The sequence below is a fragment of the Rhineura floridana genome, chromosome 7 (genome assembly GCF_030035675.1).
Source record: "Rhineura floridana isolate rRhiFlo1 chromosome 7, rRhiFlo1.hap2, whole genome shotgun sequence".
NCBI classification, from domain to species: domain Eukaryota; kingdom Metazoa; phylum Chordata; class Lepidosauria; order Squamata; family Rhineuridae; genus Rhineura; species Rhineura floridana.
Genome location: NC_084486.1, coordinates 137235063 through 137261923, shown reverse-complemented (window position 1 = coordinate 137261923; position 26861 = coordinate 137235063). Strand labels below are relative to the sequence as shown.

Genomic DNA, 26861 nt, shown 5'->3' with positions numbered 1-26861 from the left:
TGCTTATGTGTGGAAAGGGCAGGGGAGTCACAACATGCCCAATGACATTCATTGTTGGATCTCACCACACCCACTGGTGTGAATGAAATTTAGCACAACGTGGCAGTATATTGCTCAAAAAGTCACAACTCTATAAGGCAAAGCAGGTACTGCAGTGTGAAAGGAATGTTAGAAATCGGGACAGATGCACTATCAGTATAATCAGTGTTTTTGGTGCTTTTGTTTGCCACCTTGAGCTCCAGCTGCGAGGAAGGGCAAGATACAAATCAAATAATAAATAAATAAATAATCAGTAAAACACAATAAACCCCATGTCTGAATGCAGCCCAAGTCTTCCTTTCCATCTGTCACCCCCCACACCCCCAGGTGCCAGACCAGGAGCCAACCAAGTCTTCAAAGACTAAGACCACAACACAGGTCCGTCACAAAAGAGGCAGCAAGCCAGGCATTATAAATACCTGGCTCATGTGCAGCAGTGTGCATGCACCCAATGGCCAGATGGTGGAGGGGGGAGGAGGGAAGAGGGCTCATTTTATTGGGGGGAAACATATTACTAGATACCAGTGAATGTGTGATCACATTTTTTTTAATGTGAAAGACAACAAAGCCTTAATTATATTCTTAAAGTTTAGGGTTAAAGAAATTTGAGTTTATTAGCATATAATACACTTGACAAATGTCAATAATAATAAACAAAGGAGATTTTGTTTGACATTTGAAATTTGACATCTTGCATTCTTTCTGCCCAAGGACCTGAAGTCTGGGTATCATTTCAGATGTCAGTTCAGGAAAAGAGATTTCAGCATGCATATTTTTGTAGTGATGGTGGGGATATTTATTTATTTATTAGATTTATATCCTGTCCTCCCTCCCAGTAGGAGCCCAGGGCAGCAAACAAAAGCACTAAAAACACTCTAAAATATAAAAAAAGACTTTAAAAATAGTACAAAACATCCTTAAAAACATATTAAAACAAAACATCTTTAAAAAACATCTTTTTTTAAAAAAAAAGGTTTAAAAACATATTAATTTCCAACACAGATGCAGACTGGGATACGGTCTCTACTTAAAAAGGCTTATTGAAAGAGGAAGGTCTTCAGTAGGGGAATTTACAGAAACACTCTTGGATGTATTTAGATTAAATTGCATAATGGTTACATTGTTATATCTCATAAAAACGATATCAATTTTATCAGAGGTCAAGCAGTCCTCTCTTCATTTTTTAAAAAGCAAGGATTTGTGCCCTTGTCATGCAGCCTTATTTATTTATTTATTATTTGATTTATATCCCGTGCTTCCTCCCAGCAGGAGCCCAGGGCGGCAGTACAACAGCCTGCTCAGTACAACAGTCTGCTTAACAGTTGGTAACAATAGTCATTCAATGCACAGAAACAGCAATGCGGCCAAATAATGAAGCTTCTCCAGAAGAATAATTGTGTGTTTGGTTCAAAATTACAAGGCACACCCTGACCTCACCAGGCAGCACCAAATGGCACATGAAAAGTTTAACAGATCTGTATTCCATACTTTGGGGCACTTTTGAGCATTTAAAAACTCAAAGATTGTGAAATTTCTGAAGAATTCAGCATGCTGAAATATAAAAATGCGTGATCACTGCAATCATCTTGACAAACCTCCTGACTGTCCCACAGTTATCTTGTCCTCTTTCATTTTCTATGCAAACTAAGGCTTTTTGCATAGAAGCACCACTAATTTGGAAAACTGTTCCTACTGAAATGAGACAGGCACCTATAATCCTATTTTGTCACCTGTGGAGAAAAAAAGTTTTTTTTCACCAAGAACTTTTAAAGAATTGATTTGATTCAGCATTGGTAATTTGTCCTGCATTTTAAGATACTGGGATATTTTAATGATTTTATTGTACACCATCATGATATTCTTAAATGTCATGTCACGTCTGAATTTTCATATAAGACCTGCTTAAATAGTTCAAGAGATCAAATAAGAAGACTCTCACCTTTCTAACCTCAGTTGCCAGTTGCTGAAGAGAAGGAGATGCTATAGAGTGTAAAATTGCTTTGCCCCTGACTGGATCATGGAGACTCACATATGCCACAGCGTTCCTCTGGAGAACTTTCTTGAGATCCTGAAACATAAGCAATCACAATTAATAAACTAGATCATATTTAAGATGTGCATTCTTAATTTAGACCCTTGTAATGGGAACGGGGGGGGGGAACAAGTAGTATTCTTCTACCCACTCCAATACCCTAAATTATACAGCCACAAGAGTGGCTTTATTTTACAGCCAATTTTTGCATTCCACAATGTTAAATTGAAAATATCCCCCATGCCATTCTGATGCTTCCCATAAGCTCATTTCAAAACAAAATCTTACAAAACTTATAGTCCTGAACTCAGAAACGCTTGCTTAACAACTCTCTCAATTTTCATGGCGATACACAAAACAGTCAGAGAGAATTGAGAGTTCAACGTTTAAAAAAGAGAGAAAAAACCTCTAGAGCCCTTTTGGACTTCTTTTTGTCAGCGTTCTCATAATCTGTTGAAATTAATTAAAAGTCAGCCATGTTCACAGAGGACCTGTAATCCTGTTAATGACCTTGCCCCTTACTCTGATCTTCATCTTCTGCAGTTTAAAAGTAAAAAAAAAAATGCCTGGCTGATTTTTAATTAATTTAAGAAATTTTACATGGAACTCAATGATAATGGCAGGAATGCTCAATAAGAACCAACTGCCAGTGTTCTAAAAGCCAGACTCACAGCTGCTGGGCTTGGCTAATCAGGGGCCACGCCCACACCAGACTTTGACTTCACTTGAGACAGTCATGGCTTCCTCCAGAGAATCCTGGGAAGTGTAGTTTGTGAAGGGTGCTAAGAGGAGACTTCTTATTCCCCTGACAGAGCTCCAGTGGCCATACTGGTTTAATATTCAGTCACTCTGATTGAAGCTCTGTGAGGGAAACAGGGCATCTCCTAGCAACTCTCAGCACCCTTCATTAACTACACTTCCCAGGATTCTTTGGGAGAAGCCATGACTGCCTAAAGTGAAATAAAGGCCTGGGGTGGTTGTGGCCAGGGACAGCTTTGGTTTAAATTTGGGTGGGCGGCTATATGTGCCCGCTGTAGAATAAAAAGGTGGAGGAAACCCTGAAAAGTAATGATACTGTTCATAATGTTTTCCTTTTGGAAAGGAAAGGGGCTTCCCCTCTGGCCAGTGCCCACCCACCCAATCTCCTCCCCTCCCCTCCCTCCCCTCCCTGCTGCTTCCCCATGTCAGTTTCACCTATCCTAAACATGACTGTACAGAAATAAATCCCATTGAACTCAAAAAGTATGCAAATGATCAAACCCACGTTCCCTTTTCCTCCCTCCTTCCCCCTCCCTCTTGCCCCTTCCCTCCCCCTTCATTTGCCCCTCCCTCCTCATCCCCATCCCCTTCCAATCTCCTCCTTCCCCCTCCACCCTCCACCTCCCTGCCATGGTCAATTTTACCTATCTTAAGCATGATTGCATGAGAGTAAATCCAACTGAACTCAATAAGCATGGAAATGATCAGACCTGCCTTTCCCCTCCTTCCCCTCTCATGTCCCTTCCTCCTCCCCTGCCCACTCAAGTCTTCCCTCCCTCCCTCCCTCCCTCCCCCCGGTCAGTTTTACCTATCCTAAGCATGATTGCATGGGAGTCAATCCCACTGAACTCAATAAACATGAAAATAATCAAACCTGTGCTCCTCCTACCCCTCCTGCCTGCTCCTATCCCCCTCCTCTCCTCCCCATCCCATGGTCACGTTTTACCTATCCTAAGCATGATTGCAGGGGAGTCAATCCCACTGACCTCAATAAACATGAAAATAATCAAACCTGTGCTCCTCCTACCCCTCCTGCCTGCTCCTATCCCCCTCCTCTCCTCCCCATCCCATGGTCACGTTTTACCTATCCTAAGCATGATTGCAGGGGAGTAAATCCCACTGAACTCAATAAGCATGCAAATAATCAATCCATTCTCAGCAAACTTGCCCATGATCCCCTTTCTTAGCTCCCAGATTAAAAAGCAGGGAAATCTACTAATAGGCAAAAAACCTTGCGATTTAAGAACGTACCCAATCAGCCCAAATAAGAGAAACAAGCAAAGTAAGAAGAACACCAACCAACATATAAAAATGTAATTCTCCATCTTCGGAGATGGCAGATGTTGCCACCACTCACCTTATGCTCAGAGGCACATGTTACCAAATTCTTCCAAGCTACACATCAAGTCAATTGCACTGTGAAAGACCAACCCAAATTGTGTTTGCATTTTGACCAATTTGTAGGGCAGTACAATATCTCAGAGAGGAGTTCAGGTCTTCTGCTCCCCTGGTGCATTCACTATAGCTGCCCAATTTCCCTGCTTTTTAAAGTTTGATAGAAATATCTGTGGGCTATAGGTACGTTCTTAAACCACAAGGTTTTTTGCTGATTAGTGAATAATACTTAACTCAATTTTTCCAAGAATATCATTTTAGGAACTTCAAGGGATGCCTTTGTTTAATTTCTCTTTAGCAAGCTTATAATTCCTTTTCTCACAACATCCGAACAAAATGAAAAATGGAGCCTGAATGGAGAATTACTACAGGTCTAAAGCTGAGAATAAAAGCATTGCACACTTAAAATAACAGGATGGATTTGTTTTGTTATTTTAATCTTAAACTTGCTCCTGACAGACACCCAGCTTCAAAGGTAATCATTAGCACACATTCAACTTGATGTTTCAGACCAGAAAGCCATATTTTAAATTTGAATTGCATCATTTCTCCAATGTTGTCACTTTATTATGTTTTTAAAAGCAAAGAGGTCCACATGAGCCACATTTCAATTATTTCCCATGTGTCTTTCCAGTAATGAGCTGCTTGTTCTATGAAGAGGCTCTTTACACTGAGCAGAAGGGGTGTAACAAAATTATGTCTGATGTTAAGATGATTTGAAGTGGAACTAAACAAATTTTGCTTCCAGTCAGTTGTGAGGGCCCCTTTTAGTACTTTGCCCCCATCTCCCACAGCTCATTCCGAAAACATCACTCTATTGCAAGGAAGAGGCTTTGGAAGTGTCTGTATATTGCATACACATGATCCCAAGCAAATCACACCGCTTTCCATTTGAGTATAATTTCAGTGCAGTTCAGCTTCCAGTGGTGGCGGCTGGCTCTGTGTCAGTGGGGCAGTAGAATCTGCTCTGATTTTTAGTTCAAACATCAGATAAAGCACCTTGGATAGTTCTGTAAAAGTTTGGACTAAAACTCGGAGTGGATTCCACTGCCCCACTGACATGGAGCCACCAGCCTCCACTGGCAGCATTCCCTGTCAAATCTCTCCATTAGAATTTCCCAGTTGTTTCTGCTGCTGATTTAATAAAGCACCTAGGAAGAGCCCTGCCTGAGTTTGCTTGCTTTCCTCTTCCCTCCACCTCTGGATACTAGTCATAAGAATGTAAAAAGAGCCATGCTGGCTCAGACCAAACTCCTGTCAAGTCCAGCATCCTGTTCTCACATTGTCCAACGAGAAGCCTATGGGAATCCCACAAACAGGGCATGAGCACAACAGGACTCTCCCCACTTGTGTATTCAAAGGTCTGCGTCTGTGTTGGAATTGCTTTTTAACCCTTTTTAAAAAGATTTTTTAAAGCTTTTTTTTAAAAAATGTTTTTAAAGTTGTTTTGTCTAATGTATTTTAAGGTCTGTTTTTATGATGTTTTGATGTGTTTTTAGCGCTTTTGTTTGCCGCCCTGGGCTCCTGCTGGGAGGAAGGGCGGGAAATAAATAAATAAAGGTATGTCGCCTCTAATATTGGAAGTAGGACATAGCCATTACGGCTAGTAGCCACTGAGAGCCTTCTCCTCCATGAATTTGTTTAAACTGCTTTTATCGCCATCCATGTCAAACAGGACAGTCATTGCTCCCCCCTGCTTACAATATCCAGCTGAATGAAGCCATTCCAGGGAGAAGGGGAGGAATCTGGTCTGTCTCAGTTGAGCTGATGGAGTGGGCCCCAGTGACCCATTTCTACCTCTGCTGCAACCACTAGCAATGTTAGAGGAGGGGATGAAAGCATTCACAAGCATGCTAGCTCCACCCTTTCATTCCACTCTGAATGTTCAAAGGCAATTATTTGCAGCAGGGAAGTCTCCACTACTCGTGCATTGTAGAACCCTCAAAAATCAAAACTCCAAAATGCCCAGAAGCCTCCACAAGTATCAGATGTGTCCCCTCACTCCTGCAGAAATCACTCTCAAACACCTGGAGAGGAATGTGGAAGGGGCAGGAGAAAGAGGTTGCACATTCCTGCATGATCTCCCCTCTGCAAGTGAGGGGGGGCAATGCTAACACACTTGTGGCATCCTCTCCCCTCGTGTGTTCATTTAAGTTCCGTTATGAACATCTGAATAGGGTTCCTGCTTCATACATTCAAGGATTTGCAGCTGTAGCTGAACACAAGTGTAACCCTTCACACATTGAAAAATACAGTGCAATGCAATTGATTATTATATCATGATAGGCCTGGTACACATTGAAAAAACACAGAAGGGATGTGTGAGGTCATGAATTATGGTCAAACCCCTTGATGGCATGTGTGCTGGCCATTCTTTTCACTGGCAACACATTTGGTGGTCGTGTGAAAGTGTCCTATGTGTGTACTGCTGTACACTTGTAGAGCTCCTCCACCCAAATGAGGTTCCTATGGGACAGTCAGGATTTCCCTTCCTGTAGGGGAAGTCTACTCATGTACATCTGTATGTGCCTTGGGCAGAAGTGTAGTGGCAAATTCAGAAGTGCAGGATCCCTTCATGACAGTCACGCCACACACCCTTCTCCACTTTCCCTCCTCTCCCTTGCTCTCCCTGCCATCTTGCAAGTCCACACTCCACTACAACAGATGTCCCTAGGAGCCAATCAGTATGAAAGGGGAGGCTGTGTGTGAGCTACTGAGAAGAGTCACCTCCTTTCACTCTGATTGGCTCCAATCAACACAAAAGGACGAGGACTTTTCTCAGTGGATAACATGCTCCCTTTTCATGCTGATTGGCTCATTCATAGAAACCTGACTGAGACCCCTGGCCTTGGGCACATTCATATGACTGTCAAATGATTGTCAGTAGAGAGGGCACTTGAATCAGTGGCAGGAGGGACATTTCTGTAGCAATCTGTGATTTAAAAAAAAATCTTCATGAAAACTTTTCAGTGTAAATTTCTCAGTTTTGACTACACATTTGTGCAAGCACTTTCTCCTAATCTATGTTATTTTCACTAATATATTTATTTTTATGCACACTTTCCTCTAATATATGGACCTTTGTAAACATTGTTTGGTTGGAGCACTGCATTGGAAAATTAGAATAACTGTGAATGTCAAAGGTTGACTGTGTCTCAGTTCTCATAGCATTTCAGAAAGTGCGAATTGGAGAATTTCAAATGTAAATGCAAACTGAATTGAATTTATCTCCCATCCCTCGTGGACACACTTTTACTTAACCTAATTAGCAAATTATTATTCAAAGAGGATATGTTGTAACATTGCTAAATACCTGTATGACCACATATGCATGCTACAAATAGAAATCATAAGCCTGAAAGCAATTGTTTACCTTCGTGTGCTATTTGATTTAAAATAGCTGGGAATTATACAGGCACAAGAGTGGCTGTATTCACTAATAGGCAAAAAAAACTTGCAGTTTAAGAACGTAACTATAGTCAATAGATATTTCTATCAAACTTTAAAAAGCAGGGAAATTGGGCAGCTCTAGTGAATGCACCAGGGGAGCAGGAGACCTGACCTCCTCTCTAAGATATTGTACTGCCCTACAAATTGGTCAAAATGCAAACACAATTTGGGTTGGTCTTTCACAGTCCAATCCACTTCAGGGGAATAAGAGTCTCCTCTCAGCATCCTTCATTAACTACACTTCCCAGGATTCTTTGTGAGAAGCCATGACTGTCCAAAGTGAAATGAAGGTCTGGTGTGGGCGTGGCCCCCTGATTAGCCAAGCCAAGCAGCTATGAGTCTACCTTTTAGAACACTGACAGTGAATTATAAATTGGGAATAATAAACCAAAACACAGTAATTCAGAGCAGTTGAATCAAGCTAATACAACAATTAAAACAAATAGCTATTACAGTTCCATCTTTTGCATTGCTTTAGATGCAGGGTGAACATATAATAGCCCAGGTAAAACATGTACCTCTCTTCTGATCCACGACATCCTACTATTCCAATTAAACGTGCTGGTATGTGTTTATCCTAATTTTTAACGTGTCCATCCATCTTTTTCCTCTAGCATGCTTTGCTGTCTGATCTGACAGACAGGCATGTACCAATTATCCACCCACAAAGATTCTCCTTGCTGCTTATTTATCCTGCTTCCCTCTACGTTGCTGATTGTCTAAGAAAGGTAGGGACTTCTACCAGATTTACAGATTTTTTCATTAACACTTCTTCTGTCCTCAGTGGATTCTAACATACCTCTAGAAAATGATTTTCATCTGGTGGACTCACTGTTCAGTTGACTCTGTTTAGCTTTTGTTTGCCATTGAGGAACATTCTAATTGTCTACAAATGGGGGGGGGAACTCTGAAAAGCACTTGTGATTAATTGCCTGCATTGATGTGGACTAATAGCTGACAGTGCTCAGATCCCCTCTATTATTCTTAGGTGTCTCATTCACCTTGTTTACCTTTTTGATGACTCATCAGTTGCTACTGAAGAAATACAAGTCTGCAATATGTAAAAAAAGAGACCATCTTCATTTTATTCAACAAAGGAAGCATGTCCCTTTACTGTTTGGTAGGAACGCATAAGCATTCTGCTGCTTGCCCCAAAAGGGGTTAAACCTTTGGCAAATACAGTCAACAAATACTCACAAAGGGTTGGCCTATATGTGAGCATTAGATTTTACTGCAGGGTTGGGTGAATCTGTCAATTTTGTTTTCTCTCAGTTTCTCATTGTTTTAATTTGAAGTTCAGTTCTTCATGTTTCCACGTCAGTTTATGATTTTATGCATCAGCATTTTAGTGTGAATTTGTTCTACGATACACATCTTTTATGCAATTTTGCCTAATATACACATATTTGCAAGCAATTGTCCTTTATATGATGCATTTTTGTATGTTATGTTTGCTAACATTTGCATTTCCTGTACATTTTATCCTAATTTATGCATTTTTGTCCACATTACTTGGCTGGTTTACTTGAACTAAAATGAAAAATTCAGAGAAATTCCATTTTTGAAGGATGGGTGTGTTTTGGTTTGCATATTGTTTCGGGAAGTGCAAATTAGGTAGGTTCACCTGTAAATGTGAACTTAACTAAATTTCTCCTCCCTCTCTAATTGATTGCTAACAAAAAGCTCTGGGGGCACTCATAAAGTGACCTACAACACTACCTCTTCCTTTCTTTGGTCCAAAGCATGTAAATTTACCTCTGTTATCCTTCTCCTCATAAGAAAACTGTGGTAGAATGTTCAGTTTAGGATTGTGGGACTGAAAGTCCAAATTTCAGTCCCCAGTAAGAAAAAATAATCCACAAGGACCAAGGCAAGGCCCTCCACTTCCTTCCCATACCTCTAGGTCCACAGGGCAGGGGAAAGTGATGGCAGCTTGCAGGATCAAGTTGAACATGGACTTGCTCACAAGCATTTGAGCAGGGGAGCTCACTTTTTCAGGCATCAGCGGCAGACAGCATGATGGAGCTGTGCCACTCAGCTGACCTCCATCTGGCTGAGTTACTGCGGTGTGCTGGGATGGAGAGGAGCATGGTGGCAAGGTTGGTGGTGTGTTGCAAATGCACCGGCAAGAGGACTGGATTGGCTCTAATGGCATGTTTGTACCATGACAACCTAACCACCCTCATACCTCCCTTCACCCCTATATGCTGCAGTGACTCAGCCAAATGTAGACCAGGTGAGCAGTGGAGTCCCATCACACTGTCCACTGCTGGCAGGCACCCCTCCCAAATTTCTCACAACCTCGTGACTGTTTACTAAATCCCCATAATATGATTCAGTCCATGCAACTTTTATCACTTTTCTTAGTTTTCTGTCCAGTGTACAAACCATCACCAAAGGGATTTGCAGAATCCCCCCTTGTACATTTTGCTAACCTTACCAAAATTCTTCTTGCTTTTCTCAGTTAGATTGACCAAGCAGAACTAGGAATGGAATCATCTCCTTTTTTACATTTTGTTTTTAAGTGTGCCCCCCTGGTGAACCTTAAGAACCTGATTCCCTTTTTCCTCTCCTATCTTTCCCTTTTTCTGATCTGCTCCTAGAATTATCAATACTATAATCACTATTTATTCATGAGTCTCTTCCACTGGTATCAGTCTTTATTCTGAACACTGTAATGATTGCCTGTTTACATTCCTTTTCAAGTGCAAATTAGGCAGATAATTGCCCATCAAGTCAGTGTCTTTCCCCCTCCTGCTTTCTATCTGTCAGTTTACTAAGATATTCATTGAAAAACCCTTACCCCCACAATTAAATGAGGCTTGCTTATTTTAAATTAGCTATGTAATGTAATTAACACACACATTATCAATGATTTCAAAGTGGATTTTAAAAAAAGATCAGGGAAAAAAGGTATGAAGAGTTGTGCCTTCTAAATCTTCTCCGCAAAGATAGAGAATATCAGAAATAATGGATAATGCAATGGCAAATCCTATTACTGCAGAAATGGAGCCTATTGCTAAGCAAGACCCACCAAACCTCACTCAGCATTTTGCTTTAGATAAAATTCAGTCTAATTCCAATCATCAGTGACAAATAAGTGCAAGATTGGGCATTTTTGTGTTGGAGTGGTGACATCATGCGAACAGAGTTAGATCAACACATTAAATTTTGAGGGCGTAAAAAGTGTGCCTCAACAGTAGGTGTAACCTTTCTAGTCGGTTGGTTAAAGCTTACTTGCTTCTCTTTCCCTCTCTGATCTAAGCAATTTCTTTTCTGACTTTCTGTTCCTGTTTTTCTGCTGATGCCATGCTCTATAAAGTTGCTTGCAGTCTGCTGTTGAAGTAAAAGATTTTTTTAAAGCACTTCTGCTATGCATGAAACTGACTGATTTTCTCAATAATGCTAGCAATTCTGCTAACACTATTGCTGTCCAAACAGCAGTAATTTACTTTTACAATTGGCTTCAGAAGTAAAATACTTCTCCTTTGTAATGTTCAGTGTTTTCTTCTTAATTTGTCCCAATGATAATAAGAATAGTAGTAATCAGAGGAAGTTCAATTTTGTGTCTGCATGCGGGCTTGGGTAAGATGGCCTCAACCCCATCCTCTTTCTCTCTGCTGTCACACTGCCACTTGTCTGACCTTTACCTTTGGCAGGGGTGGGGGCAATTATGGTCTTTCAAGCCTTAGCCATGTCTGCTCTCCCCACATCATACTCCTCATTGGTTCACTTCACACTCCTAATTTTATTGGCTGGCTGGACAACATCATTGAATCTGATCATGCTTGTCTGGATGGAGGATAGAAAAGGGTGTGAATGTGTGTGAACAAATTACCCTGATGTACAAAGGTAAAATTTACATTCATTGCTCTGCCCTCTTTTGCCTTTGTTCCTGCCCACCACTGGCATGTGGTCTTCCAAAGGTTTCCCAGAAGGGAATATAGCTCTCGGGCTGAATTCCATGCCCCTCACAACTGTCCAGATGGAGAACACAAAGCACTCAGAGGATGAGGATGAGTCTCCTCACTTGAGTAATTACGTGCATACTCAGAGAAATAGGTTAACAGTGACACCAAGCAGGGCCAGGTGGCTATAGACAGAAGCAGTGGCCCCTCTGCAGGGGTGTGGGCCTTGGCATGTGCCCAAGGATGCTGAGCTATGGTGCCAGTCCTGCTGGCAATTCCAGCTTCCCTTGTGTTCAGTAAGGGAATTTATAAAAGGCAGCGTTTTCTTACCTCTGCCCATTCATAGGAGCCAATCTTGCCGAATACAGTTTCTCCCCATGAGCAGAAAATGATGGTCCGATCAGGCCTCCAGCCTTTCTTTACCTTCCACATCAAGGCTTGGATAAACGCAGTCATCACTGCAGTGCCGTGAGCCCATTGCTGGCTATTAAAACCATTTAAAGTGCTGTGGTGGCTGCCAACTATAACGTATCTATCTGGGAGTAGGGTGGGGGTGGAGGAAACCAAGCAAATGTTTTTTGTTAATTAAGCAGAATAAGAAATGGTCCTTGGAAACATTAACTGTATCTGCAGTCTTTCCCATTTTTGCCAGCTGTGCCACATCTGTTGTGTGCCACTGAAATCAGCTGGGTTCAAAAAGACTGTTCATCAGAAAGCAACAACTTCATGCCAGTTAAGCCACAATTAGATTTTAGTCACATGGTACCCTGATCCTATCCAGAGATGCCAACATATTTGCCTGCAGTGCTAGTCCAACTTCATAGTTTATGGTGCAGAACTCTTTACAGTGCCTCATCCATCTTATGAATTTATCGGAGGTTTCTAGAGAAGTTAGAGAATTCCAACAAAAATGGAAACAGGAGTGGAACTTGCCAGTGTCAACTTATTCTGGTATGGAAATCAGTCCAGCGAACAGTAATCCTTATATTAATGTTTATTATAACACTAGTACTATTTTCCCCTTTTGTGAGTTACTTTGAGAGCTTTTTTAGCTGAAAAGTGATGCATAGTTTTATAAAATATATAAATACTCTAGTGACAGACTAAAGATAATCTCCCTAGTGCAGGGGAGGGGAATCTGTGGCCCTCCAGATGTTGCTGTTAGACAATGGCTGTCCTGGCTGAGGCTTATGGGAGTTGGAGCCCCCCAACATATGGAGGGCCACAGGTTCCCCATCCCTGTCCTAGAGAAATACAGCTTGACAAATTTCATTAGTCTTATCTAAACTGTTTGGTTCCCTTAAAAGATCAGAATAGGAACTGTCAAATTGTCTTGTGGGCAACTGTAGCTTTAAGGTACACCAAAAAAGGCATGGCTTGGAAAGTCCCCCCCCTTGATTTGTTCTGATACTTTTGCAGGAAACACTATATTTATGTCTGTCATGATGATTCTAGTCTAACAACACTTTAGCCTTAATACAAAAACCATTTTCTTTTTAAAAATGTTAAAAGGTATTCTTATATTTTTATCTGAAGTTATTCACCATAACTGCTGGCAACATGTCGGAGAGTGCCAGGAAAGTGTGTATAGCAAATCATCTGTACATTAAATTGTCTATGAAACTACATATTCCTCGTGGGTTCTATCTTTCTGTGATTACTACTTATGGGCATTTTTTAATTGGACACATATGGTCTGATCGACACTTTTCTCCAAAGCCAAGTGGCTTTCTAGCAGTTTTCTTCATTGCGATGCCTAGTGATAACATTGTAGAAGAAATTTAGAAGCATGCTGCACTGAGCTTTTATTGGGGGAAAGTATTAATGGACTGGAGTTTGGTGGATTTTTTAAAAATACATTTTGGTGCTTTATATCAGATGTGGGGAACCTTTGGTCCTCCAGATGTTGCTGAGCTACAATTCCCATCATCCCTGGTCATTGGCAGCTGGGACTGATGGGAGTTGTAGTTCAATAACATCTGGAGGGCCAAAGGTTCTGCACACCTGCTTGAAGACCTGTACCAGCACCTCCTCTTTTGCTGCCCATGGCAACCATTTTCTGCTGGCACCTGTGGACCTTTAATCAAGATATGAGTACTGGCACACCTTTTTGTGCCCAAAAAAGCACTATAATAATAATAATAATAATAACAACAACAACAACAACAACAACAATAATAATAATAATAGAGTATGGAAGGTGAGCCATTGTATTTTCCTCATAAGGTTTACACTGTTACAGCTGGCAAGAGAATAACATGAAACAAGAATATACACCAATCTGAGAAATAATGAAATTTAGATAACGTCTAATACTGCTTTGTTTTTAATCCTAGGCAGTTGGGACTAGAAGACATTCCAGTTGCATCAAAAGGATAATGTTGGTAAAAAAGAAAAAAAAATCCATTCAAAGTTTTTAGAAGGAGATTCTTCCGTGTGTACCAAGTTTTAAAACAGCTGGGGCTTTCTTTCTTTTTAAGCTTAGAACCAGGAGTGGCTGGCAAAGAGGAGCAGTGCATGTACCTGGCCTCCCAACATCAGGGTCATTGGGCTTACTGCGAGGGAGAAAGGGGTGAGGCGGTGGGGAGGTCAGTTGTTTGTGGATTCACCAGAGGAGCCAATGTGGCATTTCTGCTTGTGTGTTCACACAGCAATGAGCACTTTGCCACCTTATCCCTTACCCTCTTGGTAAGCCAGAGCCATGCTGGAGCAGGGGAGACAGGTGTGCACTGCTGCCCCTCTTTGTCAGCTGCTCCTGGTTAGAAGAAAATGTCTTGGCAAAGGTTGGAAATCAACCATGGAATGGAGACACAAAATAGAGAAAACATACTTTCTCATTATTTGTAAAATACAAGAATCTAGCCATTGAATGCATTAAGGTTTACTTATTTTGGTTGTGATTCCCCACATGCTTCCATGTACCAATAGGTCTAGTGAGACATAACCAGGTATAATTATTACAGGCCAGTGATAATCATTCTATGTGGGGCTGCCTTTGAGGTTGGTCCAGAAGCTGCAGCTGGTCCAAAATGTGGTGGCGTGACTGCTCACTGGGTCAGGGTATCGCCACCTTGTCACCCCGCTGCTGAAAGAATTGCATTGGCTGCCCATTAGCTACCAGGCTAAGTTCAAGGTTCTGGTTTTGGTGTACAAAGCCCTATATAGCTTGGGACCAGGATACCTGTAATATCATATATATACCCAATGGATTACTGCACTCTTCAAGTGAGGGCCTCCTACAGATGCCATCTTATCAGGAAGTCCATTCTGCACAACATATAAAGTGCACCTTAGAGTTGTGGTGCCTACCCTATGGAATTCCGTCCCTTTAAATATTAGGCAGGCACCATCTCTGTTATGCTTTTGGCACTTGCTGAAGACCTTCCTCTTCAACAAGCCTTTTACGTAGAAACCTTATCCCAGACTGGGTCTCTGCTTTTTAAGATATTTTTAAAGCTTTTTTAAAAAAAAGATGTTTTGTTTTAATATATTTTAAAGTCCATTTTTAAGATGTTTTAGAGTGTTTTTAGAGCTTTGTTTGCCACCCTGGGCTCCTCTGGGAGGAAGGGTGGGATATAAATTTAATTTCCTCCTCCTACTACTCCTCCTACTCCTACTACTACTCCTACTACTACTAAATATTCTGTAAGGACCTTGGTTCAATCCCTGTCATCTCTAGCTAACACAATCTAAAGTAGTGAGGCTGGGAAAGCCATGAGAACTGTTGCCAGTAGAGAATCCTGAGCCAGGTAGGCCATTGGTTTCACTCAGTATAAGGCAACTTTTGAATCAGAGCAGTCTAACTAAGTAGTGAGAGCTTGGCTCTTCAGTAGAAGGAGCCTAACATTTCCACAGTTATTCTTAACTCACCCTGGTTCAGACTGAGGATGGTAGACATATATAACTAGGAATATGCTCAGGTTATAGAAATGACTAGTTAAAAGGACTATGTGCAGGGACAGAACCTTAACAAAAAGAAAAGTAATAGGAAAGTGCCCCAACAGAGCAATCCAGCTCATGGGAAGCTGGCCGAAGGGGTGCGGGCAGAAGAGGAGCTGGCGGGAAGATCTGTGGTGTCCAATTGCCATTTAGAAGCCTCCGGGCTGACAGAATGCAGGCTCAGCTGGGAGCTGCACACAAGGACTGGAAAGTAAAAGCCAGCTCTCATGAATACCCCTACTGGCAAGTAAGCAATCTCCATAGATTTCCATTGTAATTATTTTCTTAGACTGACCTTTTACTAGGTGTAATTTTGACTCGGATCAGGACCCATAGGAGCGCTCTGAATGGCAGTTGGATGTTACATAAATCCTCCCCTCTGTCCCTTCTCCAACACACCTATGGAACACACCCTTTTCAAGGCTTCCGTCAGCACCCTTTGGCTGGGCTGGGTTTCCCCCACAGACCCCCAGCTGAGCCGACAGGGTCTTGGCTCTGCTGTAGCTGAGCCAGGTGAGGGGTTTCTGCCAGTGAAGCCCAACAGAGCCCAGCTGAGCTAAGACCATTCCAACTCAGCCAGGGGTCCGCTATATCCGACAGGAGCTGAGAAAGGTCCGGTTCGGAATAAACCTCCCACCTGGGATAAAAACCAAAGAAATGATGAAATTTTAAAAGGGGTAGGCCTAGAAGTAGGCATTGTGAGAGCAGGGGCACAGGATATAAATTCAGAAGAGCAAAATTACCACAGGCCTAACCACAAGTGCCAAAGACACTTGAAGAGAGACACTGCTTACAAGTGCCTGTACGCTAATGCTAGGAGCCTCCGAACCAAGATGGGAGAACTGGAGTGCTTGGTCTTAGAGAAGAGCATTGATATAGTGAGCATAACGGAGACCTGGTGGAATGGAGAAAACCAGTGGGATACGGTTATCCCTGGATATAAACTATATCGGAAGGACAGGGAAGGACGTATTGGTGGCGGAGTCGCTCTATACGTGAAAGAAGGCATTGAATCCAGCAAGCTCGAAACCCCAAAAGAGGCAGACTCCTCCACAGAATCGTTGTGGGTGGTGATACCATGCCCCAGGAGGGACTTAATACTGGGAATGATCTATCGTTCCCCTGATCAAAATGCTCAGGGAGACCTGGAGATGAGATATGAAATTGAGGAAGCATCCAAACTAGGAAATGTGGTAGTAATGGGTGACTTCAACTACCCGGACATAGACTGGCTGCATATGTGTTCCAGTCATGACAAAGAAGCAAAGTTTCTAGATATTCTAAATGACTATTCCCTAGACCAGTTGGTCATGGAACCGACCAGAGGGACGGCAACCCTGGACTTAATCCTCAGTGGGGACCGGGACCTGGTGCAAGATGTAAGTGTTGTTGAACCGATTGGGAGCAGTGACCACAGTGCTATTAAATTAAACATACATGTAACTGGCCAATTGCCAAGAAAATCCAACATGGTCACATTTGACTTCAAAAGAGGAAACTTCACAAAAATGAGGGGATTGGTAAAAAGAAAGCTGAAAAACCATCTAGAGACCATCTAGGGAGACAATTGGACCCTTGGATGATAAGGGAGTCAAAGGTGTACTAAAGAACGATAAGGAGATTGCAGAGAAGCTAAATGAATTCTTTGCATCTGTCTTCACAGTGGAAGATATAGGGCAGATCCCTGAACCTGAACTAACATTTGCAGGAAGGGATTCTGAGGAACTGAGACAAATAGTGGTAACGAGAGAGGAAGTTCTAAGCTTAATGGACAATATAAAAACTGACAAATCACCGGGCCCGGATGGCATCCACCCGAGAGTTCTCAAAGAACTCAAAGGTGAAATTGCTGATCTGCTAACTAAAATATGTAACTTGTCCCTTGGGTCCTCCTCCGTGCCTGAGGACTGGAAAGTGGCAAATGTAACGCCAATCTTCAAAAAGGGATCCAGAGGGGATCCCGGAAATTACAGGCCAGTTAGCTTAACTTCTGTCCCTGGAAAACTGGTAGAAAGTATGATTAAAGCTAGATTAACTAAGCACATAGAAGAACAAGCCTTGCTGAAGCAGAGCCAGCATGGCTTCTGCAAGGGAAAGTCCTGTCTCAGTAACCGATTAGAATTCTTTGAGAGTGTCAACAAGCATATAGATAGAGGTGATCCAGTGGACATAGTGTACTTAGACTTTCAAAAAGTGTTTGACAAGGTACCTCACCAAAGGCTTCTGAGGAAGCTTAGCAGTCATGGTATAAGAGGAGAGGTCCTCTTGTGGATAAGAAATTGGTTAAGAAGCAGAAAGCAGAGAGTAGGAATAAACGGACAGTTCTCCCAATGGAGGGCTGTAGAAAGTGGAGTCCCTCAAGGATCGGTATTGGGACCTGTACTTTTCAACTTGTTCATTAATGACCTAGAATTAGGAGTGAGCAGTGAAATGGCCAAGTTTGCTGATGACACGAAATTGTTCAGGGTTGTTAAAACAAAAAGGGATTGTGAAGAGCTCCAAAAAGACCTCTCCAAACTGAGTGAATGGGCAGAAAAATGGCAAATGCAATTCAATATAAACAAGTGTAAAATTATGCATATTGGAGCAAAAAATCTGAATTTCACATATACGCTCATGGGGTCTGAACTGGCAGTGACCGACCAGGAGAGAGACCTCGGGGTTGTAGTGGACAGCACGATGAAAATGTCGACCCAGTGTGCGGCAGCTGTGAAAAAGGCCAATTCCATGCTAGCGATAATTAGGAAAGTTATTGAAAATAAAACAGCCGATATCATAATGCCGTTGTATAAATCTATGGTGCGGCCGCATTTGGAATACTGTGTACAGTTCTGGTCGCCTCATCTCAAAAAGGATATTCTAGAGTTGGAAAAGGTTCAGAAGAGGGCAACCAGAATGATCAAGGGGATGGAGCGACTCCCTTACGAGGAAAGGTTGCAGCATTTGGGGCTTTTTAGTTTAGAGAAAAGGCGGGTCAGAGGAGACATGATAGAAGTGTATAAAATTATGCATGGCATTGAGAAAGTGGATAGAGAAAAGTTCTTCTCCCTCTCTCATAATACTAGAACTCGTGGACATTCAAAGAAGCTGAATGTTGGAAGATTCAGGATAGACAAAAGGAAGTATTTCTTTACTCAGCGCATAGTTAAACTATGGAATTTGCTCCCACAAGATGCAGTAATGGCCACCAGCTTGGACGGCTTTAAAAAAAGATTAGACAAATTCATGGAGGACAGGGCTATCAATGGCTACTAGCCATGATGGCTGTGCTCTGCCACCCAAGTCAGAGGCAGCATGCTTCTGAAAACCAGTTGCCGGAAGCCTCAGGAGGGGAGAGTGTTCTTGCACTCGGGTCCTGCTTGCGGGCTTCCCCCAGGCACCTGGTTGGCCACTGTGAGAACAGGATGCTGGACTAGATGGGCCACTGGCCTGATCCAGCAGGCTCTTCTTATGTTCTTATGTTCTTATCTAACCCCCCTCAGCCCAGCATAAACATGAGTTGGGCTGTTCCCTAAGAGGAATGAGAAGAAGGAGAAATAAAGATATACATACCAGGAAGTGTACCTCCTTTTAAGTATCCGATAACATTGGTCACTGTTTTGTATGTTGGCTGACTTTGAACTTTCAGAATCACACTTTTTCTTTCTGCTAAGAGAGAACAGATATATGCTTGATATTATGGATCCAGCTACAAAATCCTTTTTAAAACCTCTTCATTGAGTGGTGCTGTTTTGGTTACATAAGCAATGACACAGTCTGAACATCAAATATTGAAGGAAAAGTGGAGGCCTGCAAACTCAAATGTCTTACTCCTGTCAGCAACTGTGAAGCAGCATTCTGCATTAACTGCAGTTTTCAGGTCAAGTTTAAGGGAAGTCCCACATAGAGTAGATTACATTGATCCAGTATTGAGGGCACCAATGCCAGAACTACTTTGGTCAAGCTCTCCCACTCCAAGAACAGTCACAGCTTTCGTACTAGTTACAGCTGATAAAACACACTTCTAGCCACTGAGACTACCTAGGCCTCCAGTGACAAAGTGTATGTATGTATTTATTTATTTATATTTTCATTTACAGACGGCTTACTATCAAAAAGATCTCAAAGCTGTTTACAACAGAATACACAAGGTACAATAAAAAGATCAAATTAATTTACAAAGCAATATACATAAACACAGTATAAAAGCCAGAGTAGGCCATAAGGGACCCAAGTGCAAAAGATTCAAACACTGGAATTCCTTGCATGGGCCTCAGGAAGAATCTATTTGCAGCTGATACTCTGAGCTCTGATAAATCAGGCAGGTGATGGAGATTTAGCGCCCATCGACAGCAGTAATGTGATCAGGGAAAACGGGGTCCAAAAACTGTCTGCTCCCTCGGTTTCCACAATGAGATGTCTTGGTTCCTCCATCCAGAGTGTGGCCCCAATGCACCGCCCTTTCCAGTCATCTTCTGCACCGACACTGACCAGCTGCCAACCACGACCACCCAGGTCAACTCCTCATCCCACCCTGCCATCGCCGCCACCTCCCGGGTGCTAGTCCTAGACAAACGGGTCCTGGATGAGATGAAATGGCTGCTGGGCTCAGGGACCACCACTACCGCTGTTTTACCGGGAGACGCTGTGAGCTCTTTTGGGTGTTCACCATGGCCCCTCTACAACCACCCCAGGAAGGGAGACACTGTCGCTGGCTCTGCTGCCGCCTCTGCAATGTTATGGCTTGCTTCACTTCTCTGCGTGCCGACAGCAGCAAGAAGCTGATGAGCCACGCGGCCACTGCGCAGGTGTTACAGGTGTTGTGTTTTATCTCACAATTCCTTTAGCTGTCTGTAAGCCGTTTGATGCTAAGCATCCTGAAGCCCACAGAGCTTCTCTGGAGTGGCTGAAAAGTCCACAAAAATGTATTCCATAAGTGGGCCACTTCCTCCAGGAATTGCAATGGATAAGGCCACCCCACTAAGTCCATGCTTTTTTTTCTGTGCTAAGTTGGGTCCAGAAGCACCCCAAGGCTACCTATCTGCTCCTTCAGGGGAAATGCAACCCCATCCAGGATAGTCAATTGATACCACTCGCCCAGTGCCTTAACCTTGCCAGAATTCAAGCTCAGCTCACTTCTGTAGTTATCACTTCTGGCTCTGGGGGCATTTAGAAATAGTTTGTCAGTATGAATCAAGAAATGACCTATCCAGGGAATGAGAAGGTTGTCTCTAGACCTTTTATATCTATATGTTTCTTCTTCCATTCACCTTTTCCAGTAACTCCATTCTATTCCCTCTCTCTCCCCTGTCTCAACAGTTAGTCAATGGTCCATAGTCATAAGAACATAAGAAGAGCCTGCTGGATCAGGCCAGTGGACCATCTAGTCCAGCATCCTGTTCTCACAGTGGCCAACCAGGTGCCTGGGGGAAGCCCGCAAGCAGGACCTTAGTGCAAGAACACTCTCCCCTCCTGAGGCTTCTGGCAACTGGTTTTCAGAAGCATGCTGCCTCTGACTAGGGTGGCAGAGCACAGCCATCACGGCTAGTAGCTAGTAGTCACTGACCGAGCTCAGTCATCATAGGCTGTTCTGGGGTTCCTCCTCATTAGTTGGTACAGCTCGAGGATGTGGACAAGGTGCTTGGACAGGTGCGGGTGACCACTTCTGCTCTGGATCCTTGCCCCTCGTGGCTAATAAAAGCTAGCAGGAATGGAACAGCCGGCTGGGCCAAGGAGGTGATCAATGCCTCTTTACGAGAGGGAGTGGTACCACCCTGCCTGAAACAGGCGGTGGTGAGACCGCTCCTAAAAAAACCCTCCTTGGACCCTGACAACCTTGACAACTATAGACCGGTAGCAAATGTTCCATTCCTGGGCAAGGTTCTAGAGCGTGTGGTCGCTCGCCGGCTCCAGGCTCTCTTGGATGAAACTGATTATCTGGATCCATTTCAATCGGGCTTTCGGCCGGGGTTTGGTACAGAAACAGCCTTGGTCGCCCTGTATGATGACCTCTGTCGGGAGAAAGACAGACGGAGTGTAACTCTGTTGGTTCTCCTTGATCTCTCAGCGGCTTTTGATACCATCGACCATGGTATCCTTCTGGGGCGACTTGCGGACTTAGGAGTTGGAGGCACTGCTTGGCAGTGGCTGTGCTCCTACCTCGAGAATCGTCTCCAGAAGGTGGTGCTTGGGGAGCATTACTCGAGTCCCTGGGTACTCCAATATGGGGTCCCGCAGGGTTCAGTTCTGTCCCCCATGCTCTTTAATATCTATATGAAGCCGCTAGGTGAGGTCATTAGGAGATTTGGAGTGCATTTCCAGCAATATGCTGATGATACGCAGCTCTACTTCTCCTTTTCATCTTCTTCAGGTGAGGCTGTCAATGTACTAAACCGCTGCCTGGCCACGATAATGGACTGGATGAGAGCTAATAAACTGAGACTCAATCCTGACAAGACTGAGATGCTGTTGGTGGGGGGGCTCTCTGCCCAGATGGTTGATGTCCGACCTACCCTAGATGGGGTTACACTCCCCCTAAAGGAGCAGGTCCATAGTTTGGGGGTCTTATTAGATCCGCTCCTGTCACTGGAGGCTCAGGTAGCCTCGGTGGCACGGAATGTGTTCTACCAGCTTCGGCTGCTAGTCCAACTACGACCCTATCTGGACAGGGAGAACCTCGCCACAGTTATCCATGCTCTGGTAACCTCTAGATTGGACTACTGTAATGCACTCTATGTAGGGTTACCTTTGAAGATGGTTCGGAAACTTCAGCTGGTGCAGAATGCTGCGGCCAGAGTTCTTACTTGGACTAGAAAATCTGACCATACAACACATGTCCTAGCCCAACTGCACTGGCTACCAATATGTTTCTGGGCCAGATTCAAAGTGTTGGTTCTTACCTATAAAGCCCTTAACGGCATTGGATCGCAATACTTGGTGGAACGCCTCTCCCGCTATGTACCTACCCATTTGCTACGCTCGACGTCGAAGGCCCTTCTCCGGGTCCCAACTCATAGGGAGGCCCGGAAAGCAATAACTAGATCTAGGGCCTTCTCAGTGGTGGCCCCCGAATTATGGAACACCCTCCCTGATGAGATACGTCTGGCGCCTTCTTTGTCATCTTTTCGGCGCCAGGTAAAGACCTACCTCTTTGCTCAGGCATTTTAAATTTTAATTTTAATTTTAAATCTAATTGTAATTGTAATCTTATCTTAATCTTTGTTTTAATCTTGCTTTTAAAATGTTTTTATAGTTGTATTGTACCCACACTCACCTGTATTTTAATGTGGTTTTATCCTGTTGTACACCGCCCTGAGAGCTTGTCGCTAAAGGGCGGTCTAAAAGTACAATAAATAAATAAATAAAATAAAAAATTAATGTATTGCTGCAAACCTCAGGGCTACTCCAAGCATGGCAATACCTCTCTCATGTGCATAGCTGTTGTCATTTTGGCTGTATACACCCAAACAGTCAGAGAATAGAATTGGAATTAGAATATAAGATGGCATGGACATCAAAAGTCATGGGACCAAAGGGATGCTTTAAGGGAAGAACATTTTGTTCTTAATCTCAGAGACAATTATCTCTCTTTGTTCTTTCCCCCCAATCAGTTCATTTCTTAGTCTCGTTCCACAAGCGAACAACAATGTTTAAATGGAGAGTACATTGCAACAAGGAAAATAACCTGTCTCTCTGTCTTTGTCAAAAAGGCTTTCAAGTTCATGTTCCTACCATTTGACTAATGAGTTTGTTTTAAAAATTAATTAAAACTAATATTTTTTTCTTTTACCTCCCAGGCTGAGAAAACAAATGGCCTCATTACAAACTGAAATGGGAGCAATAGCAAATAGACCTTTCTTTTCTTTTTCTTTTTCCTTTTAGCAAAATGTTAATAATAAGATAATAATAAGACACAATGCAAGCCATAATACTAAAGTTCTTAGTAGGAATATCAGTAACGTGAGTGGAGTTTTTACCTGTACACAGATTCACTATTCAACAGCACTGAGGCTGTGTGTTGAAGGGGGCAAGGCAGAAGCAATCAATCTAACGGTCCAGATTTGTCTGTCTGCCCACTTCTGTATTTATTTGTAGTTATAACAGTATTTATACACCGCCCTCTTGCTGTGCAAGAGGGCCATGTACAACAAAATAAAAACAAATTTTAAAAACAAAAACAATACAAATAGCTAGGGATGGGAGATAAATTTGATTTAGTTTGCATTGAAAGGTGAATCTGTTAAATTTGCCCTTTCCAAAATAATTTGAGAACCAAAACTTTGCAATTTGCACTTATCCTACGGTACTTTTGTGATGCAGTTCTCCAACCAAACAATGTTTACAAAAATACATATATTAGGGGAACGTGTGCACACAAATAAATTATATTTGTGAAAATAACATACAAAAACCATTATTTTGCAGAAAATTGCTTGTAAAAATGTGTGCATTAATTAAAATGCATATAAAAATGGAGAAATTCACACTAAAATGCTAATGAATTTTCATGAGGATTTTTAAAAAATCATGAATTGCTGCAGTAATGTGGAGAACCAAATTTAAGACTGGAAAAATGAAAAACTGAGAGAACCGAAACTGGCAGATCATTACATCCTACCAACATTGTTCATGTTTATGCTAGCGCTGTCTGTGATTTCCATGACATTTGGATTTGCTGTGATTTCCTCAAAGGTTTCTTTGGGCCAAACTGCATGAAGTATTTAAGTCTGGCATTGTGTCATGGTTATTTCAAATGTAAATTGCAGCCTCGGAGGTACAATCAGAAATGATGCCAAAAGGCAGCCAAATAGAAGGGGGGGATTTTCATTAGGACCGAAATGCAGGAAGAAGGGGTTGACCCCCCACACCACCACCACATCCCAATCCTAATTGGCGGACGGGATAGGGGCATGTGTAAACCAGGGGGGGAGGAAGGGGGGAGGGTTGGGGGCCAAAACATAACGAGATTGGGCGGCAGGCACTGGAATGGTGCTGGGGGCAGACCACGTCAATCTAGAGGAACAAGGAATAGATACATAATGTCCATCCCTTGTTCCAGGTCTGTCCAGAACCAGAAGGAAGCTGGGGGATGCAGGATTCCTACCGACCTCCGGCTGCTGATGTGTAATGCCAGGTCTGTAGTACAAAAAACATCTACCATCCGTGATGTGATCTTGGATGAATGTGCAGACCTGGCATGTATTACGGAGACCTGGTTGGATTAAGCCTCAGCTCCTATTCTTGAGGCCATGTGTCCACCAGGTTTCCGCTATGCACAGCAGCCGAGGGTGGGAAGGCGGGGAGGGGGAGTGGCAGTTATTTATCGAGAGTCGTTGATCTTTGCCAGACCTCCCCTTCGTGGGACTAACTTTGTTGATTGTATGTACTGGAGGTTGGGCTCGAAGGGTAGTTTAGGGATCCTGCTCGTGTACCGCCCACCCCGCTGCACGGCAGACTCCCTGGCCGAGGTGCTGGAGGTGATCTCGGATGTGCGAATGTTGTCCCCGGAGCTGTTAATTCTCGGGGAGTTCAACGTACATACTGAGGCCACTCTCGCTGGAGCCCCTCAGGATTTCCTGGAAACCATGGCTTCCTGGGAACTGCGCCTTAGTAATATTGAGCCCACCCATGTAGCCGGTCATACTCTTGACCTTATATTTGTCCCAGGGGGGAAGGGTAGTGTGCTGAAATTAGGGGCTATTTCTTCTACCCCCGTGTCATGGTCAGACCACTATCTGGTAAAGATGGATCTCTCGATGCCACACGCCCTCCGCAGGGGTAAAGGTCCTATTAGAATGGTCCGCCCCAGGCACCTGATGGATCCAGATGGTTTCCTGACGGCACTTGGGGAATTGGAACCTGCTGAAGGTCACCCGGTCGAAGCCCTGGTGATGGAGTGGAACGAGAGGATCGCCGGGGCGTTAGACCGAGTGGCTCCGAAACATCCTCTCCCCCTGAACAGAACTCAAGTAGCACCATGGTACACCACGGTTGCGTACTTTGAGACAGGAGGTGAGACGACTAGAGCGCTGGTGGCGGAAGTCGTGCTCCGAAGATGCTCGGACACAGGTTAGAGCAGCAATAGCTGCCTACCAGGTGGCGGTAAGGGCAGCAAAGAGGGAATTCGTTGCTGCCTCTATTGCATCAGCAGAGAGCAGTCCCAGGAGGTTGTTCCAGGTGGTCCGAAGCCTGGTCGGTCCAGTTGCTCAGGAACCCTTGGAACAGTCCAAGGCCTCCTGTGACAATTTGGCAAAGCACTTTGCTGATAAAATCGAACACCTGAGGAGCTCGATTCCGTGCGCCGTGGATACAGTGAGTGAGCTAGAGTTGGCCAGTTGCAAACCGGTCAAATGGGATCGATTTCGGCCTCTTCCTTCTGAGGATGTGGACAAGGTGCTCTCAACTGTAAGGCCTACCACTTGTCTACTTGATCCTTGCCCGTTGTGGCTCCTCATGAGCTGCAAAGAGAGATTGGGCGAGGGGATCAAGGCAATGGTCAATGCATCCTTGCAAGAGGGTGTTATGCCACTAGCCCTCAAGGAGGCTATTATAAAGCCCATCTTAAAGAAGTCCTGCTTGGATCCCCAAATATTAAACAACTTTTGCCCAATTTCGAATCTACCATTCTTGGGCAAGGTCATTGAGCGAGTGGTGGCTAATCAGCTGCAGACACACTTGGATGAAACGGATTATTTAGATCCATACCAATTGGGTTTCAGGACTGGACATGGAACTGAAACAGCCTTGGTCGCTCTGGTAGATGATATGAGGAGGGCACTGGATAGGGAAGAATTCACCTTCCTTGTCCTCCTAGATCTCTCAGCGGCTTTTGATACCATCGACCACGGTATCCTTTTAGATCGCCTGGAGAGTTTGGGAGATTGGGAGGCACGGTTTTACGGTGGTTCCATTCCTTTCTCTCTGATAGGCGTCAACAGGTAGCATTGGGTGATGAGGTTTCAGACCCTTGGCCTCTCAATTGTGGTGTGCCACAGGGTTCTATCCTCTCTTCCATGCTATTTAACATCTATGTAAAGCCGCTGGGAGCGATCATCAGGAGATTTGGGCTGCAGTGCCACCAATATGCGGATGACACTCAGCTCTATCTCTCATTCAAATCTTCACCGGAGAGGGCTGTGGAGACCATATCCAAGTGCCTGGAATCCATGAGTGGATGGATGGGCAGGAACAGGCTGAAGCTGAACCCTGACAAGACCGAGGTACTACTTGTGGGAGACAAGGGAAGGTTGGGAGATGTTGACCTGGTGTTTGGCGGGATGAGGCTGCCCCTACAGGACCAGGTCCGTAGCCTTGGGGTCATTCTTGATTCCAAGCTGTCCATGGAGGCTCAGATTTCGGCC

General features: G+C 43.6%; 1 protein-coding gene across 3 annotated transcripts in view; it reads right to left on the bottom strand.

Annotated features, from left to right (window-relative positions):
• The window catches only part of NAALADL2 (N-acetylated alpha-linked acidic dipeptidase like 2), an 847134-nt gene that overhangs the window by 258088 nt on the left and 562185 nt on the right, over positions 1 to 26861 (bottom strand). For 2 of the 3 annotated variants that reach the window (XM_061637347.1, XM_061637349.1), the window contains exons 7-9: positions 19075 to 19170; positions 11914 to 12119; positions 1979 to 2107 (exon numbers count right to left, since the gene is read on the bottom strand). In XM_061637347.1, the coding sequence (XP_061493331.1) occupies positions 1979 to 2107; positions 11914 to 12119; positions 19075 to 19170 (431 nt within the window). The remainder of the gene's footprint in view (positions 1 to 1978; positions 2108 to 11913; positions 12120 to 19074; positions 19171 to 26861) is intronic. The other variant, XM_061637348.1, reaches the window with a different exon arrangement.